This window comes from Akebia trifoliata, chromosome 11, assembly GCF_017979445.1.
Source record: "Akebia trifoliata isolate Shusen 1 chromosome 11, ASM1797944v1, whole genome shotgun sequence".
Taxonomy (NCBI): Eukaryota; Viridiplantae; Streptophyta; class Magnoliopsida; order Ranunculales; family Lardizabalaceae; genus Akebia; species Akebia trifoliata.
The window spans coordinates 1,950,748-1,967,635 of NC_141385.1; the positions used below are offsets into that span (position 1 = coordinate 1,950,748).

At 35.7% G+C, this 16,888-nt stretch overlaps 2 protein-coding genes across 2 annotated transcripts; both read right to left on the reverse strand.

Moving 5' to 3' along the window:
- Positions 1-8,936, reverse strand: LOC147390252 (cysteine-rich receptor-like protein kinase 25). Its single transcript, XM_086458429.1, has 7 exons — positions 7,765-8,936; positions 4,680-4,802; positions 3,727-3,848; positions 3,030-3,240; positions 797-1,034; positions 505-655; positions 1-370 (listed from the first exon to the last, which is right to left on the reverse strand). Exons 1-7 carry the CDS (start codon positions 8,552-8,554, stop codon positions 68-70), a joined length of 1,938 nt encoding a protein of 645 aa, XP_086314555.1. The 5' UTR covers positions 8,555-8,936; the 3' UTR covers positions 1-67.
- A 393-nt stretch (positions 8,937-9,329) lies between these two features.
- On the reverse strand, positions 9,330-12,287 carry LOC147390253 (glyceraldehyde-3-phosphate dehydrogenase GAPCP2, chloroplastic-like). Its single transcript, XM_086458434.1, has 5 exons — positions 12,276-12,287; positions 12,055-12,189; positions 11,823-11,906; positions 11,042-11,131; positions 9,330-10,930 (listed from the first exon to the last, which is right to left on the reverse strand). Exons 2-5 carry the CDS (start codon positions 12,159-12,161, stop codon positions 10,876-10,878), a joined length of 336 nt encoding a protein of 111 aa, XP_086314560.1. The 5' UTR covers positions 12,162-12,189; positions 12,276-12,287; the 3' UTR covers positions 9,330-10,875.
- Positions 12,288-16,888: the final 4,601 nt, after the last annotated feature.

Consider the following 16,888-nt stretch of genomic DNA (forward strand, 5'->3'; position numbering starts at 1 on the left):
TTTAAGGCCCTGGTTAATGTCGCACAAACTATATTTAATAATTGTGTGTGATACCGAGAATCCACAATCATCTGGGATATAACTCGGAAATTGACACTTCATTCACAGTTGCTTTGGAGTTATTAAGTGGCATGTCAGAAACCGTCCTACTCTGAGTTAAAAATGCAGGTCGTAAAGGTAATGCAAGAGTTACAGAATAGCTACTAAGCATAAGAAACACAGATGCCATGGTTGGTCTGTCTGCAACATCTTCTTGAACACATAATAGCCCAATGTGGATGCATCTAATCACTTGGCTCCTTGAAAAGGAATCCTTTAATCTTGGATCGATCAAATCTAAAGGTTTTTCCTCTTTCCAAAGTCTCCATGCCTACAATAACTCAACATTTATTCATTAAAGTTAAATAAAAGTTATAGAACTCAAAACATTCTCACTTACTTAATATGGATTCGGACTTAATCAATGATATAAAAAAAAAAATTCAATCAAATAGTCATACTCACATAGCTTACAAGGTTCTCATCATGCTCAGATTGAGAAAAACTGCTAATTTTTTGACCATTCACCATCTCTAGAAGCAATACACCAAAACTATAAACATCTGATTTTACTGAGAAACACCCATGCAATACATATTCTGGCGGCATATATCCACTGCATCCCATTACCAATAATTAAAATCAATTGAGATGAAAGATATTAGCAAGCTTTAATAGTTTATATAAATATTGTAATATCGTTATCTTGATTTCATGACTAACTTATTTGAGCTTAAAGATGAAGTTCAGTACTTACTATGTTCCAAAAACTCTGCTAGTACTGCCTCGAGTCTGGTCCATTACAAAAAGCCTTGCCATGCCAAAATCTGAAATTTTTGGGTTCATCTCTGCATCTAACAAAACATTGCTAGCTTTGAGATCTCGATGAATAATCTTATGTTGAGAATCTTCATGAAGATAGAGAAGCCCTCGGACAGTCCCTTCTATTATTTTGTAACGCATTTCCCATTTCAAATTGGAACCATTTATTGGATCTACAATTCATCCAAAAAAAAAAAAAAAAAAAAGTTAGGCCTAAAATAATGTATATATTTGTCATGGTTTATGGAGCTACTTATCAAAAGAAAAAAAAAATGGTTTATGGAGCTCTATGGTACTGGTCAACAAGGAGTTTCTGTTCATCAATCCACGGGCAAATGGGCAAAGCCTTACTTTTATGATAGTAGGTTTGCTAACCCTAATTTATTAGGGGTATTTATAGTAGTTTCTATGGGACAAACATTGAAAAGCTTTTTTGGCCTTTTAAGCATTGTGAAATTAGTACTATGGCTCAATTCTTATTACCGGATTTATGATTTTCCATGTAAATCCATTTGTTGTGGTTGATTTCTTGGTTATTATTTTCATGTTCATTTTCGTCAATTTGACAGTTTGAGGCCATCAAATTTGGGTTTTTTTCACATTGTGTCAAACATATTACAAAGCAAAGTCAATCCACTCATCTACAATCTTTCAAAATAAATCATTTCATAATTGAATATGTAAAACTCAAATCTAAACCTCTATAGATTTCTTGCACTAAAACATAATACATGAACCCAAGTCATAATGATCTGGTTGAAAGAATGCTCCCTCCTCTTAGAAAGCACGATAATTACATTCCTTCCAAATGACCCAGAAAATAGCATATGGAATCATCAACCAAAGTATACACTCTTTCTACTTAAAAAGGCTGTATAGTGCAAAGATTGAGAAAGATAAATGACAGACATAGCGAAGACCAAATGCATATGTAAGAGGGAAGTGAAATGAGACCAAATGGTAGAATTAGAACCCTTTCATAACATGACATGTCGCCTTTGTGTTTACTTCACATCCTACTTCCACTCTGGGATGTGTCATATCCTTGCTAAGCCTCGTGACCCTAGTATATTAATTGTTCTCCCACTATCCAACAAATCGGTCTTTTGGAATAGTTGGTTGGTTAACATGGTATCAGAGTACTAGGTTTGTATAGGTTACAGGTTTGAATATTTCCACCCTGATGGGTGAGACGGAGTGTTGAGTGTATATTTTCCTCACCTCTATAGTGTATCATACCCTGGTTAAGCCATGTCACCCTCTTATATTAATAAATCTCCCCCTCTCCCCCTGTTGAATAGATCAGTCTTTTGGAATAGCTGGTTTGTTAACATGATATAAGAGCTCTAGGTTCATATAGGTCAAGAGTTTGAATCATTCCACTCTTATGGTTGAGGGGGAGTGTGGAGTGTATATTTTCCCCTACTCTTAGGTGTGTCGTACCCCTCTTATATTATTAGTTCTTCCCCTCTCCAACAGCTTGATTTTTTGGAGTAGTTGATTGGTTAACATATTTTTTGGTTAATATTTGGAATGCCTCCTTGGAAGCACCATGTGTAATCCAAAGGACATGGTGCTTTCAAAATTTTTAAGCGGGATGTGCGCTTCAAAGTTTTTATCCTTAAATGGCCGAGGTGAAAATGCAATAAATGAGAAAGTGCTTGATGAATTCCCTAATTACTTACGCATGAAACAAAAAACAATAATGATGATGGCCCGAGAGACAGTTAATATGATCGATACTCAAGATCCTATCTAAATTTTCTACTAAAATAATTGAAAGCCACATTGGATAGAACCCAGTAACCCAAAATTGCAAAAGCTCAACAGGAAGGTAGGAAAGGAGTTGGAAAACAGAGCTTAAAAGAAAGATTTGACTGAAAAGATTCCATCCCAATTTCTCATCCAAACCCGATGGTCTCCTTAGAGTCGAAGAATGGAAGAGAAAAATATATTAAGAAGACTAGCAATAGACCCAAACTCTTGTCAATCATTGAAATTCCTTCTAACACTAAGGTTCGAAGAATGCTTTAGATGAAGAAAAAAATGATGTTTACTTTTAAGGATTTTTAAGAAGAATCAAGGATTTGACTTGATTATGATAATGTTAATCTCTCTCATTCACTCATATGCACAAGTAAAAAATATATGGAGTAGAGAGGACACACCAAATAGAATGTGATCGAGGCTTGTGTTAGGCATAAACTCGTAAATCAATAGCTTCTCTTCTCCTTCGATGCAAAAACCTAAGAGCCTAACAAGATTCCTGTGTTGAAGCTTGGCCATCAAGACAACCTCATTCCTAAATTGTTCTTCACCTTGCCCGGAGTTTCTTGAAAGCCTCTTCACAGCTATTTCTTGTCCGTTGGATAGTTTACCCTGAGAATATATTACGATCATATGAATAAAATAAAATAAATTATTTTTGAATTTTTATAAAATTATTCACTACATCCTTCAAGAATTTTTAAGATCTCCTCCAGCCAGATCCTTCAAAAAAGCAACTTTCAATCATTGTTTGTGTGGATTGATTTAAAATTTTCACTTTTATCAAAAGGACACAAAAGAAATTTGAAATAAGTTACAGGATTGTTTTGAAAACTTGAAAGGATAGAGACCACATTTAAAAAAGATGAATGAAGGAAAAGTACAAAAATGAAACTTAGAGAAAGTGAATAGTGATATAGAGGGGTCTTTATAAATCCAGCCCCTGCAAATTTGAAGACCGGTTGAAGTTCGATTATGCAAAACATTCTCTATATATGAAGAATAGAGACTGGTTTGAGATGCTCTAAGATTTGAATCAAAGACACTTAAGGTTCATATAAAATTACAGATTTTTTGCATGATAAAATTTTGAATTACCTTGTAAACAGCACCAAATCCACCTTGACCAAGTTTATTAGCGTCAGAGAAGTTATCTGTAGCAGCTTCTATTATATCAAAGCCAAATTGCAAGGATTCCACGCTTATAATCTCCTCCACATCTTCTCCAAAAGTGAAGTAAATATGAGTAAAAACGTCACAAACAAGAGTAAATCTATGAAAACAGGTGTTGTTCCATCATTTGTGACAATTAAAATAAAGGCCATTTATGGGGTCTTTGGAGAGTTAGATCCATTATGAGAAACATTAGCAAAGAAACACATCTCTTCTCATTCAAGCACTTGTGGAGGGAAGCAAAAAAAATCGGTTGATCTCCTTTTTTTTACTACTAAATATGCTTATGTCACAAGTTTTTATTTTTTTTATTTTTATTTTTTGTTAACTATTGTGTTTGATGGTAATGTCTTTGATAATATTGAAAATTAAAGGTTTTGCTGGTGCAATAATTCTCATTTTGTGTAGTAATGTGGTAGGGTTCAATCTAATTAATTCAGGTTTCTCCATAAGAAAATTATACAGTTCACATGCATTTGATTGCATATTTTAGTAGAAAACACATTTACAGGTCAGGGTGGGAAAATATTTGTAGAAAATTTCCAGGGGAAAATGATTTTGTCATGAGTGTGGAAAAACTCCGACATGTTTTTTCTCATGATTGCCCCAACCCCAAGCATAAAGGATAATTCACCTTCAATGTTTTCCTATCTGTAATCAAGCACATGTAGGTTGACTTGAGAAATTCTTTTTCACAATAATCAATTTTTTTTTTCTTTTTTGAAATTTATTTTCCTAAGAAAATATTTGGTAGAAAATCATACACTCCTTTAGTGGCTTCCTTGATGACTAAATTGTTTAGGCCAACACATAAATAGGGGCATCAACTTAGATTAATGTTTTCGTACTTGATTAGATGATAAAAAATAACTACTTACCATCAACTTTTTCCTCTGCCCTTCTCTTTCGGAAACAATAGTATGCAGTGATGGTGGAGAGAAGTGCTATTGCAATGATTGAAGGAACAACTATAACCACGACTGGGAATGAATTTTTCTTCGCTGCGAAAATAAGATCAATTTTCTTTTGTAAGTAACCCAAATTATTGAGCATCAAATTTTGAAACTAAAGTTGTTGGAAAACTTCATACATGATAATCAATCAATTGAAGGAGTTCATGTAGGAATAGAAAAAATAAACTCTAACATTCAATAATTAGCTTCTTAGAGCAACTCCAACACACTAGCACGCGGTAGGCATTCCCTCCCAACTGCCCTTTTGTAGAGCCTCAAGGAGGGACTCCAATGCAAATGATGATTAAAAGCCCGAAAGCTATTCAAGAAGTTTTGTCGTCCCATTTGCAAAAATAATGCTCCTTGGAGAAATTGGTTTGGACGTACGTACCATTCTTGGGGAGCTTTTCCAATGAAGTTGGCTTGGTATTCAATCAGGGACACTCGAAATAGCTATTCATTCAAGAAGATTTTTGTCGTCCCATTTACAAAATTCAAGGACTTTGTGGTGGGCTAGACCTGTGGGCTCAGTTAGAACCCCTTAACTGTTTGCTTCTAGATGTCCCCACGGATAACAATGTGGTATGGTACTGTATACGGTTAGCGAGGAAGGAAGCTATTTTCCTTTTTGAAAACAATTCAGCCAACATCTTCCAAGATTAGAGCTTGATGGGTTGTTATTATTAGACAACTACAAGATTCACCGGATCATATTCCACCAAATCTCTCAATTTAACCGAATCTCTGTACAGCAACGTATGCAATAGAGATTTGGTGATCCACTAAATCTCATCTTAAACTTGAGACTTTATCCAACTTCATAAAATTTAGAACTCGTGTTGAAAATCTCTTTTCATGTAAAATTAAATTTATGCAAATTGACAGATGTGGTGAATATGGTAATGCCAATCACAACAATTACTTCAATTATTTTTTTACTCCTTCAAATTCTGATTTCAATACACTGTTCATTTTAATTCCCAAAAACCATTGGAATACCTCCTTGAAAATGCCATGTGTAAATCAAAGAAAGAGGATTCTACCAAAATTTAGGGATTTGAAATAGAAACAAAACCTGTTTTGTAACGAGGAAGGTTCCTCCAAAAATTTGAAGCTGTTTGACAGCTTCAAAGTCGGACTCCTATAAAAAGGAAAAAACTTTGAAGCTTCTTATAGGATGAATTCAAACTTAAATTTGTAAAGCTAGTAAACCAATAAAATATTTGGGGATTGAGATGATTTGTTCACGGAGCGGTCAAGCTAATCAAAATTTAAGGTTTTACTATTACAAAAATAAGAGAAAGACTTAGGTGTTATTTGTTAAACTGAAAAAAATAAGTGCTGAATAGCATTAAGCGCTGAAACTTATAAGCGTTGAATTTAAGTGCTGAAAAAGTTGTTTGTTTAGATGCTGAATTATATTTGTTACACATTGTTGAAGCTGGTAAATTGTCTTTGTTACCCTTACAATCATATTATACATTGTTCGCATGTTTCAAATGCTTATTTCTTATCAAACACAATAAAATATATTATTTCTTATAAAATTAAAATACAATTCATTTTTAAATAATAAATAATACTCAAATCTTCAATTTATAAATAATAATTTCTATTTATAAAAGCCCACGAATTTCAAATTAAAAATAATAATTTCATATAAGTCACTAAAATTTGAAATTAACATTAAAATAACTTAATTTTGGATGAATAATTCTCGATGGAAATGAAGGATGCGTAATTATAAAAGCACTATGAATTAATAAGAGCAACCCACACCATAGCCAAATTGTTTTTGTTTTATATGGGTTAAAGTTTTTGGAATGAGCAAATTTTTAGTGAGGATTGTCTATATGGTCTAGAGATCGTCCTCACCAAATATCAGTCCATTTTGAAACTTCTAATTCATCAAAAATAGTTTTTTTTTTTTTAAAAGGACGATTTACGGTTCTTGAACTTGTTTTGATATGGTTAAAAGTTTTAGGATGTGCTGATTTTTAATGAGAATGATCTCCTCATTGTAGAGATCATCCTCATCAAAAATCAACTTATTCAAAAACTTTTAACCCATATAAAACAAAATAATTTAACCATAGTGTGAGTTTATTAATTTGTGGGGTACTTACATACTAATGAGGAGATCATCCTCACCAAAAATCAACTCATTCCAAAACTTTTAACTCATATAAGACAAAATAATTTAACCATGGTGTGGGTTTATTAATTTGTGGGGTGCTTATATACTTATCCATGGGATATAAGAGGTAATATCCTTTTAAGAATAAGGGCATACTTGTCCATGCTCAAAAAAACGAATGGCATACTTGTCCATATCGAAAAAAACGAAGTGCTTACCGCTTCGGCACTTTTTTTCAGCATCAAAATAGTTCTGAATTTTTTTCACTTATTTTCAACAATAAGTGCTAAAAATATAGAGTAAACAAACGAGCTATTTTGACAAAAAGTGCTGAATTTAATTTTCTTCCAGTAATAATCGCTGAAAAATAGTGCAAACAAACACTGCCTTAAACTTAAGGAAATAAGTTCAAATAATAAAAGTAAGGAAATTCATATAGACACGCCACTCACTTCTATGGGCGGGCCAAAGTTGAAAAAAAAGAAGAAAAAAACACTTTAAAATTTTGGATTTTAACATAATGTGCCCAAAACAATTTTTTAAGTTTAGGAGGTGCCCCATAAAAATCAGGGTGAAGAAGAAGGACCATTTAAGTTATTTTTTTAATAAGGTAGGGAATATAAAATTATTAATGTCCAAAATAAGTTTTTAAAAAAACACCTATAAAAAAAGATCCTGTGGTTTGTATTTTTATTCTATTTTAGGTTCAACAATTAACAAAATTTTCATCTTGATTTGGTATGCCTATATATTAAAATTTAGGGGGAAATACAATTGAAAGTAATCTCTAGCTTTAGTGATAATAAAGAAACGAAAAGAAAGTAGGAAATTGTATCCCTAATTAAATAACAAGATCAAGTGTATACTTCTAACCTTTTGTGATGGTTGTATTTGTTAATGGTGGTGGCGTTGATGCCGATCCATAGAAAGGATAAATCTCGAATCTGGAAGAACAACTTGGTTGAAGAACATTTCCACCTATTTTCATATCACAACAACCCGAAAAGTGATCCACAGCATCTAATAAGCATCTGCTGCAATCAGACTGAGATAAATCTGGTGTACATTGCACTAGCCCATATATTTTTGTAAAATTTATAACGTTTGCTTCTCCAGCTGCAAATTTAAGAGTCAAAGACCCATTTGCAGCTATTCTTACAAGCCTATTCATCAACTCGTTCAATTTTGTATTAAATTCATTTGGGTTTGGGATAATCTGCGCATTCAGTACAGGATAAGTCGGTCTATTCTGCATAGTGGAGAAGATGGATCGATTAGAGTACCTTAACATGCACTCGTCATACCATATAATTGGCTCCATCTGTGTTGGACAACGTTGGAGGATGGCTCTGCTTGCTGTCTCCACACAATTCTTACACACATCAGCTGTAACATCTCCTCTACAAAGGAAAAGGCCATATGCTTTATCAGGAGGGTTTTGGCCTATAGTGGTGTTGAAAAAATGATTATTGGGTGGGGCATTAGTAGATAAAGAAGAGAGTAGTTGATTGAGATTAATACGAAATGGGCTATTATTAGTGTAATTTGCTCCCTCACATAAGTTGTGATTAAAGATTTGGGCAGTGGTCAGACCATCATAAATGAGGATGGAACAGAGAAAAAAGAGAAATTTGAAGAAAACCATTGTTGGTTTTGGGGTCATTTTGAATTGAAGGGGCCTAATTGTGAAGATTTTAATATTATGGATTGATGAGGATGAATTAATGGGTGTGAATTTATCTTTAGAAGACTTGGGAAAGTCAACATTTGAAATAATCAAAGTCAAAAGTGGAAGATTGAAGGCTCATCAACGCATCTGATGGTCTTTGAAGCAATATTTTAAAAAGCTAACAATCCAAATCAGTTCAATCCAAAAATTTTAAGCCACATAAGACAAACGTGTTGACTCCGAACCTAACTTACATATAGGGAAAATGTTGCATTTGACCAAGGAACCATCTAGAGCATGGACCAAGATCCACACTTGAGCCATGTCAACATAGATAATAGATGAGTCATTAAAAACAGACTTATCAGGAATTTTATTCATATTTCTCATCACATTAAATGCATTATAGGATATTTTTGGAAAATAAAATATTATTTTATTTGAATAGAGTGCATCGATATGTTTAGAATAATGATTTTCTAACGCTCCCCCCACTATGTGAAAAAAGCCCATATTTGACGGTCTTAGCCCGTCAAATTTTGAGAAATTTGACGGACTCTCCGTCAAATATTTTCTTGTAGAATTTTTTTTTTTTGACGGCTTTGGACTATCAAATTATTAGAGAATAAGCTTTAAAAAAATAATCCATAGAGTATGACCGTTGAATTTTGGAGGTTTAACAAACAATAGCATAATCCTCTAATTCACTAATCACAATAAACGAAATAATAAAAAAAAAAATTCAAAAAAAGAAAAAACAAAAGAAAAATCATAAAACAAACTCCAAATTAAACTAAACAACCCAAAATTCATATTTTGAGGTCTAAAGTTTCTTACAAGACCTTAGAAAAGCTTCGGTCTTGAATATAAGGTTTCCTTCTTCTAAATCTTCTGCATCTCAAGATTCTCTGCAACACATCTCAACCCAGAGATGTTTCCAGCAGTTAGATCAACATCTATGCTGTAACAAGAGGTGGAGAGCCAACTATCCCACCTCAGTTTTGCAGATGACCTCCTTGTGTTCTTCAAGGGAGAACCTGGATCAACCAATTCTCTAATACTCCCATCTCTGCGATGAATTTCACTATGAGCACCTTGCAATGGAGAGAATGCAATTCTATTATGAACTACCTGGGTCTTCTGTTAACCTCTACCATGCTCAAAGCCTCAGATTGTTCTCCCCTCATAGACATAATCTCCAATAGAGTGAAAAGCCTGGAAAGGGAAATTACCCTCTTATGTTGGTAGGCTTGAACTAGTGAGATATGTGCTCTGCAGCATGCACATCTACTAGACCACTTGTTTCATCTTTCCTAAAGTTGTGATCACCCAAATCAATAGGCCAAGGTTCCTTTGAACTGGCAATGATTTATATACACATATACATAAATGATGATTTACCATGAAAAATAAGTTTGTTTTAATTCCATATATTCTAAATCAGTAACATAGAACACTAAGAGGAGTTGTTCACTCAATTGCCCAAAATAGGATACCAGAATCTCTACAAATTCCTTTGTAACAAATATTTTCCCATGGGTGCTAGAAAATCAATTTCCCACCAAAATAGACACAATTGTACACTTTTCTGAAGAAAAATTGATTTTCTCAGTAAACAAACAGATCCTTATCATTCACTCCACAAAAGAAGGATCAACAAGATATAAGTTCTAAATATAAAAAAAAAATAACAATAATAAATAAACAAAAATAGTTAATGTGATATTGGGCTTACTGAGGAAATCTCCCAAGCTGAAGTTCTTGCCAAGAACCCATTTTTGGTAATTTATGTTGGGCTTTTGAAGGTTGTCATACCAACCCAAAGTGAAATAAATGATCTGAATGCACTTACCATGATTGAAAGTTAGGACACAGGTTTGGTAGCAAATGGTATAAAGCATTTGATGTTGGTTACCCAAACTCAAAAACTTAGGAGTATAAACTAATGGTGGTTGGTGGTGGTGGTGGTCTTCTGAATGTTTGTTTCAGTATCCAACTGCATGGGCCACAGGTGTTTCTATGTTTTGTCTTTTATGGATCTCTCTCGAAATCAAGGAGGTATGATTTTGGGCGGGTGACCTAAACATCACATGAATATGGCCACAAGAGTGGACTTAATTAGGTGCCTCCATCAATTTAAACAAAGATAAAAAAAACTATTTGGAATCAAAAGAGAACTAAAATAGTAACAAATAAATTTTATAAAAAGAGAAATGATTGTACATAGATTCTTACACAAATAATTATTGAGCATACCTCTTCTGCACTAAACGGATGACACAAGTCCTAACAGACCACAGATATCCATGCACACTTCAATTGTTTGCAACCACTAAAGCCATGTGCTCGATCAGGTCCAACACCGGATTGCTGTGCAAAACCATGTAAAGGTGCATTTTAGACCAGCAACACGAAAGAGAGAGAGAGAGAGAGAGAGAGAGAGAGAGAGAGAGAGAGAGAGAGAGAGAGACGAGAGAGTACCTGTAACCCCACTCTTTGTCGTAACACGAAACAAGCTTCATGAAGGAGGAGCTCAGTCTGATGCCGGCCTTGGCATCGAAAATACTTGACCTGAAAATAAGTCCCCAAAAAGAAAATGAGAAATGGTACATGGACATACATCAAAAATCAACCTGTGACAAACCTATGTTATCCAATTCATTGATACTCGTCCGAACCACGAACCAATTCACGATATGGTTCATACTGGGTTAGTAAAATCAAACGAACCATGAACCCATCGAATTTTGATTAGGTTCAGCGAACCAAACCAATTTATTATACTTTTTCATTGTTTGTATTAGAATTTGGATTACTATATCACTATTTAACTTGGTATTTTTAACATTATAATTGAACTTATAACTTGTATACTTGAATTATCTATATCCACAAGTGAACCAAAAAATGAATTATCTCTACCTACCCCTACGAAACAGGTTCGTTCTAGAGTGGCGAACCACGAACCCCAAATTCGAACTGAGCAAACCAACGAATCAGGTAACATAGTGACAAACCAAGTGCCATCCATCTTAGTGAATCTCAAATATGTTCATCGAGAAACCAGTTTGAGCTGTATACCAAAGTTTTAGAAAAAAACTTGTGACTTTTGGAGTTGCAATTTTTTTTTTCTGCTCGTGTATTGTTGTGTTTCTTTAGCTCTATACCAGGTAGGCCTTCTCAACCTTCTCTATTTCTTCTTCATTAATACATTTTCATCTACAGTTCTAGAAAAAAAGAGTATTTTAAACAGGACTTCTACCTTGAGTCACCAACAAAATCATTGGAAACAACATCATCCTCCGTGTATCCAAGGATGCTTTTCAATGGACCCTCTGATGCATACCTGGGAGAGAATTTAAAAGTTGATCAAAGTTTACTTTGAAATGAGTATGAACGTATTAAGGACCAGAAAGATAGAGGGAAAGAGTAATATTGTAAAGGATGATTCACATGACATGAGATCTCTGTTTAAACTATTAGAAATGACATACTTTATGGCTGCTTTGACATCTTCATATGAAGCACTTTTCTCAAGTTGACAGGTTAAGTCCACGACTGATACATTGAACACGGAAGGCCATTCCTGTGAGCTTGCCATTAAGTTCTGGAAGAACTTTTCCAACAGCCTACAACCACAGAAGCATAATTACAATTCACATAGAAAACTCCAAACCAAGAGAAGGATTGTTTAAAAGTTAATTCGGAGTAATACCTTTGCAGAACCAATTGATAAGGTCCCAATTATTCAATTTTGGGACCACAATTGCACTAAGATTACCATTACATAAATGTTAGTTCCTTTAAATAATTGCAAAATTATTTTATTTATCCAAATTAATAAAGCTAATGATATATTAGTGTTAATTGTAGCGCACGTGGAAGCCAACAAATCGCGAAACAATTACGGTTACAATACACGAGTCGAAGGGAAGTTTCCAGAAAAATCTCGGTCGATTTGGGCGCCACGTCACCGCGCCGCGGCTAGGCATGACCGCGCCGCGGTCATTTCGAGGAATTTGGTTTCGAGATTTTACAGAAGCTTCTAGAAGCTTCGGTGGTTGTAACTGAATGGGTAGTTCGAAGCAAATCATCCGAGAAGTTGACCCGATTACCCGAATACAAATGTTATAAATTGGGGGCTCTTCTCTTCCTCTCCTGGCTTTCTTCTTCTCCAATTTTTGATTGTTCCTCTCTTTAATTTGCTGTAATTTTCTATTGAGAGTTCTCTTGAGTGTAGTGAGAACATCAAGAGTGTTCAATTCTTTTCTTTGTAAATTGTTGGGAGAGCTATAAAAGAAGAATTCGGATCGATCATCATCTTCATCTTCTTCACCTATTCTCTCTTTTCTCTTTTATTATTTTTCTGCAATTACAATGCTTGCAATGATTGGCTAAATTCTCATTAGAGAAGTTAAGGAAGCCATAGCAAATTAATCCCTCTAGTGTAGATTTAAATTCTTGCTTGCTTACATGTTTTAATTCCGAAAATTCTATTATGATTAAGGTAATCCAACTTATAATTTTGATCCAACTTAGATAGCCATTACTTAGATAAGTTCAAGAATGGCTATGCTATGTGAATAATCAGAATATAAATTGGGCAATCTCCATCATATTAGGATTTTCATGAATAGCTTCTAATTTCTTTCAAAAATTTAATTGATCCATCTTCCGATCCATGAGCAATGACTTGCTCCATGGATTGAGTTAATTCAGAATTTATCTACACTATGGATTACTTGCAAAGGTTTACTTGACCTCTCTAATCCCTCTCTCTTAGAATTTTAATCTTTATTTTCTGTTTAGATTGCAATTTAGTTTCTACTACAACTTTGCTTTGTTTTTAAAACTAATCTGTTTTTGTTTCTAAATTCTGTTTTGGCATTTTTATCCGAATTAATCCTTGAATTCTCATTGTCCCTGTGGAACGAATTCGACTTGCCCAAAGTCTATTTCTTAATCTTAATCTCTGCATCTCTATAGCAAGATCTACAACCGATCAAAATGGCGCCGCTGCCGGGGACAGCGAGTTGATTCATTTTTCAATTCGGAAAGTATCCGAAATAGTTTCCGAAACAGAACCGAATGTGTTTTGCTTGAAACAGAAGCCAAACGAACAGAAAAAAAATTGAAAAAAATTTCATTACAATCCTCAGGATATCAGAAACCATTTCCAATTTGAAAAATCGATTTTCATCAAAATTTTACCGCGCCGCGGTTACCCCTTGGTGCGCCGCGGTGACGTGGCAACATTTTCTGCTGATTTTTGTTGGACAAGTTTCTGACATCATGGACATTGTAATGGTCATATTGGTTTTTTTTTTCTTAGTATTCTGATTTGAATAATTTTGTTCTGTTCAGGTGAAGGACTTGACGGAAGTCGACGGAAATTGACGGAAAGCGACACGTGGAATTTTTATCCACTACATTGGTTCCATCACCAAGAAGATCAGCAAATTCAAATTTTCTCTGCATTTTTATTTTTCTTAGAAAACAACTTGTATTAGGAACTTGAACTTGTATTAATTTTTAATTTCATCCGAGAGGGCTCGGATTGTAATAGATTTAGGGACGGACGATAGTGGGACGAAACTATCTCAGCCCCTCGGGTTCGTACACCAAGTTTGGTGTTGGTGGCCCGAGTCGACTCAACTCGATCATCCCCCGTCTAGAACGGGAGGTAAATTTCAAAACACTCACGCATCACTCGCTAGTGAGTTTCTGTATTGCTTTTGAGTGACTAATTTGTACACATTGGATTGCACCTAGTAACAAGGGCACCCTTACGAGGATGGCACCATAAGATAAGAATCGGAGTTCATTACCGATTTCTTGCCCTTCTAGGAAAATCAAATTCACAGCAAATTAATTAATTAAAATTTGATTAGACTGGACTCTAGGTTCCATCGAGCTCATTAAGCAAAGCTAATCAAAAGTTGCACCAATTGCACTTCTTGATCGTGAACAGTGCCTAGCGCAATCTTGCCCTGTAGTTCTACGTGAATTCAGGGGATAGACTACGTCTATTCAAGACGAGAGGTGATCTAAGAGTGCCCTTGCTCAGCATTGTGCGCCACCTCTCCTCTGGAGATTAAACTGGTGTTCCGATTTCAGAGATTTGGGTTGGAGGCTTTGATTAATCCTTTGAACCAGTTAGGAGCTGTCTAGTAATAGGCACCCAGTTCTCACGTGTGAATTTCTCCCTCCTATTGTGTGCAATTTGGTAGTGTATGTTAGGTAGGAGATCGCAGAAAAATCCAATTGTATTTGATCCGGAGATCACAAGGTCTCACCCTCTACCTAAGGTTAGAAGAGAAAGCAACACCGTTCTCACTCCACCAATCCCAGAAATGGATCCACATCCACTTCCACCTCATCACATCCATGAGGATCAACGAACGCTCAATGAGTTGTTCGCACCTATTACTGCCAACCCTCCATCATGTATAATTTTACCTGCTGCTAACGTGGCACAATTTGAAATTCGGGCAGCCACCATCAATATGCTGCCCAAATTCCACGGTTTCGAAAGCGAACAACCGTACAATCACCTCAATAAATTCTTGACCTTATGCCAACATTCAAAAATGGTCACCTCGACGATGAGAATGTCAAGCTTAGGTTATTCCCTCTTTCCCTCGAAGACCATGCTGCGGCTTGGTTAATTCCTTGTCCTCCAACTCTATCACTACATGGGATGAGTTGTCGAGAAAATTCATGGCCAAATTCTTCCCTATGGCGAAGACGGAACAATTCAAAAATGCCATTCGGAACTTCAAGGGAAGACCGGATGAAGAATTCTCCCAGACTTGGGAAAGGTTCAATGACCTTCTTGTTAAGTGTCCACATCATGGGATAGACAAAGCCCAATTAGTTAATTTCTTTTACCGAGGTCTCCCAACAGCCCAGCGTATTCTTCTCGAGTCTATGCATCAGGGTAAATTCATGAATCAAACTCCTAATCAAGCTTATGAATTCTTAGTCGAATTGGCTGAGAATGCTCGAAATTGGAGCACAAACATAGGAGATTTCGATAGAGGAGATTTAGGAGTCAAGAAGCCGGGCATGTATGAGGTTAAGTCTGATCCTGAACTTAAGAGTGTCATGAATAGCCTTGTGAGTAGCCTACAAAGTCTCAACAATAAGTTTGACGCCTTCAGTGTCAAAACCAACTTTCAAGAAGCCACTCCAATTCTACAAGTCGCCACAGAGACATTTTCATCATGTCAGCTGTGTGAGAATTTCAATCATTCTACAGAGAATTGTCCCACCTTGACTCTCTCGCAGTCAGAGCAAGCCAATGCTGTTGGAAATTACAGCACGTATAGGAAACCCACTCCTAACTCCTATAGTCAGACGTACCATCCCGATAATAGGTTTCACCCCAATTTCTCCTATCGACAAAGTGAACCTATCCAATCAGGAGGTCCTCCAGGGTTTCAGAAAAATTTCAATCGTCAAACTCATGCCAGTGCGAACCTATCTTTGGTTCCGCAGCCATCCTATTCTTCACCTCAAAATTCTGATCAACGGGCGATCGTTGTCGACCCTATGACCAATTACTCTCCTCCGGTTGCTCAACCAAACTCAGCATTGAATCAATGATGGCTGAGATATTAAAGCAACAACAGCAACTTATACATCAACAAATCCAAACTACCCAGAACCAGTCTCAGACCAACCAGGTCACTGCGCAAGCAATCAAAAATTTAGAGGTTCAGATGGGTCAGTTAGCTTCATCCATAGGAGAGAAAAACAAAGGCCAGTTTCCCAGTCAAACTGTGCCAATCCAGCAGGAACTGTTCCAAGAGGACAGTATGAAATCAATAGTCAGGCAGGTCCCTCTAATTCTGTCCAAGCCGTCCACACCTTACGATCTGGCAAATTGGTGGACAATAAAGTTGAAATGCCTGAGGAGGTTCTATCCAAAGAAACAACCTCTAGTGCACCTTCCACAGAAAAAGAAGACCAGTCTAAGGAGACACCTCCTCCTCTCGAAAGTCGAGTGATCATTCCCAAAGCTCCATTCCCTCATAGACTTCTAGACAACAAAAAGGGAAAACAATTGGAAGGAATTCTAGAAGTGTTCAAAAATGTTCAAATAAATATTCCCTTCCTTGACGCAATTCGTCAAATTCCCTCATATGCCAAGTTTCTCAAAGATCTCACCACAGTGAAGCGAAAAACTCCTGTGCCAAGAGAGGCTATGATGACAGCCCAGTCTTCCTGTCTGATTCAGCAGACAATTGTTCCTAAATTCAAGGACCCAGGCTGTCCTACAATTTCTGTGCACATTGGAGAAACGATGATTGAGAAATGTCTATT